General features: G+C 46.0%; 1 protein-coding gene across 1 annotated transcript in view; it reads left to right on the top strand.

Annotated features, from left to right (window-relative positions):
* Positions 1-1,175, top strand: part of DCAF17 (DDB1 and CUL4 associated factor 17) — a gene marked incomplete at its 5' end in the record, with an annotated part of 20,076 nt that overhangs the window by 3,412 nt on the left and 15,489 nt on the right. The window contains one exon of the mRNA XM_010139773.1: positions 540-679. Coding sequence (XP_010138075.1) covers positions 540-679 — 140 coding nt within the window. The remainder of the gene's footprint in view (positions 1-539; positions 680-1,175) is intronic.

Consider the following 1,175-nt stretch of genomic DNA (forward strand, 5'->3'; position numbering starts at 1 on the left):
GGGTCTCTGGCGCAGCGCACGCATGGGCAGGCTGACTCCCGGGCAAGCGGGCTCTGGACACGCAGCTATCAGCTTTTTCGCAGCAGCAGCAGAGACGGCTCCGACGACTCGTCTCCGACGCGGCGGGTTCCCGGACCGGGGAAGGCGCAGCGCACGGTGAAAGGCTCAGCTCTGATTGGCGTGCGGTTCCCAGGCGCTGGTCCCTCGCAGCGCGGCTAGTTCTCCGGCTCAGCGGGAGCAGCGGTGGTCTGGGGTAGGGAGAGTGCTCATAAGGACTGACTCGCGCGGCTCAGCCACGTGGCTTTTAAAGCGGAAGCGGCACGAAAATCGAAAGAAACCCGCGAAAACTTTTAACCAATGGGGATGCAGCTAACGTCACATGGCAGGGAATACAAATATTGTTGGTCAGTTTAAAGCAAACTCTTCTGAAAACAGGAGAGCTTTGCCAAACCATCGCAGTGTATTAACTTTCGTTTCCTTGTTACTGTGTCAAAATGTCACAAATCTTCCTTATTTTCTGATAACCTTTTGTTATGTAGGGGGAAATGCTTCCAAGTCCATCAGACTATAAATCTTCCCTGATGGTCCTGACAGTGCAGAACTGGCTTCTACGTCTCTCTGCTGATAGTGGAGAAACACTGGAAAAAGTGTATCTTGCTGGTTCCTGTTGCAAGTTCAGGTATTAAGTGTTGACTAGGCTCTATACATATAATTAACTATCATCAGTGCTATACTGGAGAAAGGGAATTGTGTTTATTTTAGTACTACACCATGGCTGACTTTGGGTTTTTTAGCCTAGCACATTACCTGGAGTACTGTTCCCGCATGCTTTTTTCCAGGGTCTCAAATTTGGTATCAAGTTCCACAAAAACCACAAAACCTAGGCTGCTGTTGGCTTTTCTCTGACAATTTTACAGCCTTTAATATTGCAATAGCAACCTTTTGGGAGAGGACCTTTAAGAGCTGTAAAACAAACTTAATAAAACATAAGAAAAATACATATAAAGTTAAAGCCATTTTTAACTTGCAATCATTCTTCTCCATAGTGTAGCCATTTTGCTTTGTAAAAGCAAAGCAGTTATTGCTTCTGGTGGACTGCATCTTTTTTTGAGTTCTCAGAAGAAATTATCACCTTTAGGCTGAAGGATTAAAAGGAGTAGTTTGTGAAGGGAAAG

Source organism: Buceros rhinoceros, unplaced genomic scaffold (assembly GCF_000710305.1).
Source record: "Buceros rhinoceros silvestris isolate BGI_N320 unplaced genomic scaffold, ASM71030v1 scaffold13677, whole genome shotgun sequence".
Taxonomy (NCBI): Eukaryota; Metazoa; Chordata; class Aves; order Bucerotiformes; family Bucerotidae; genus Buceros; species Buceros rhinoceros.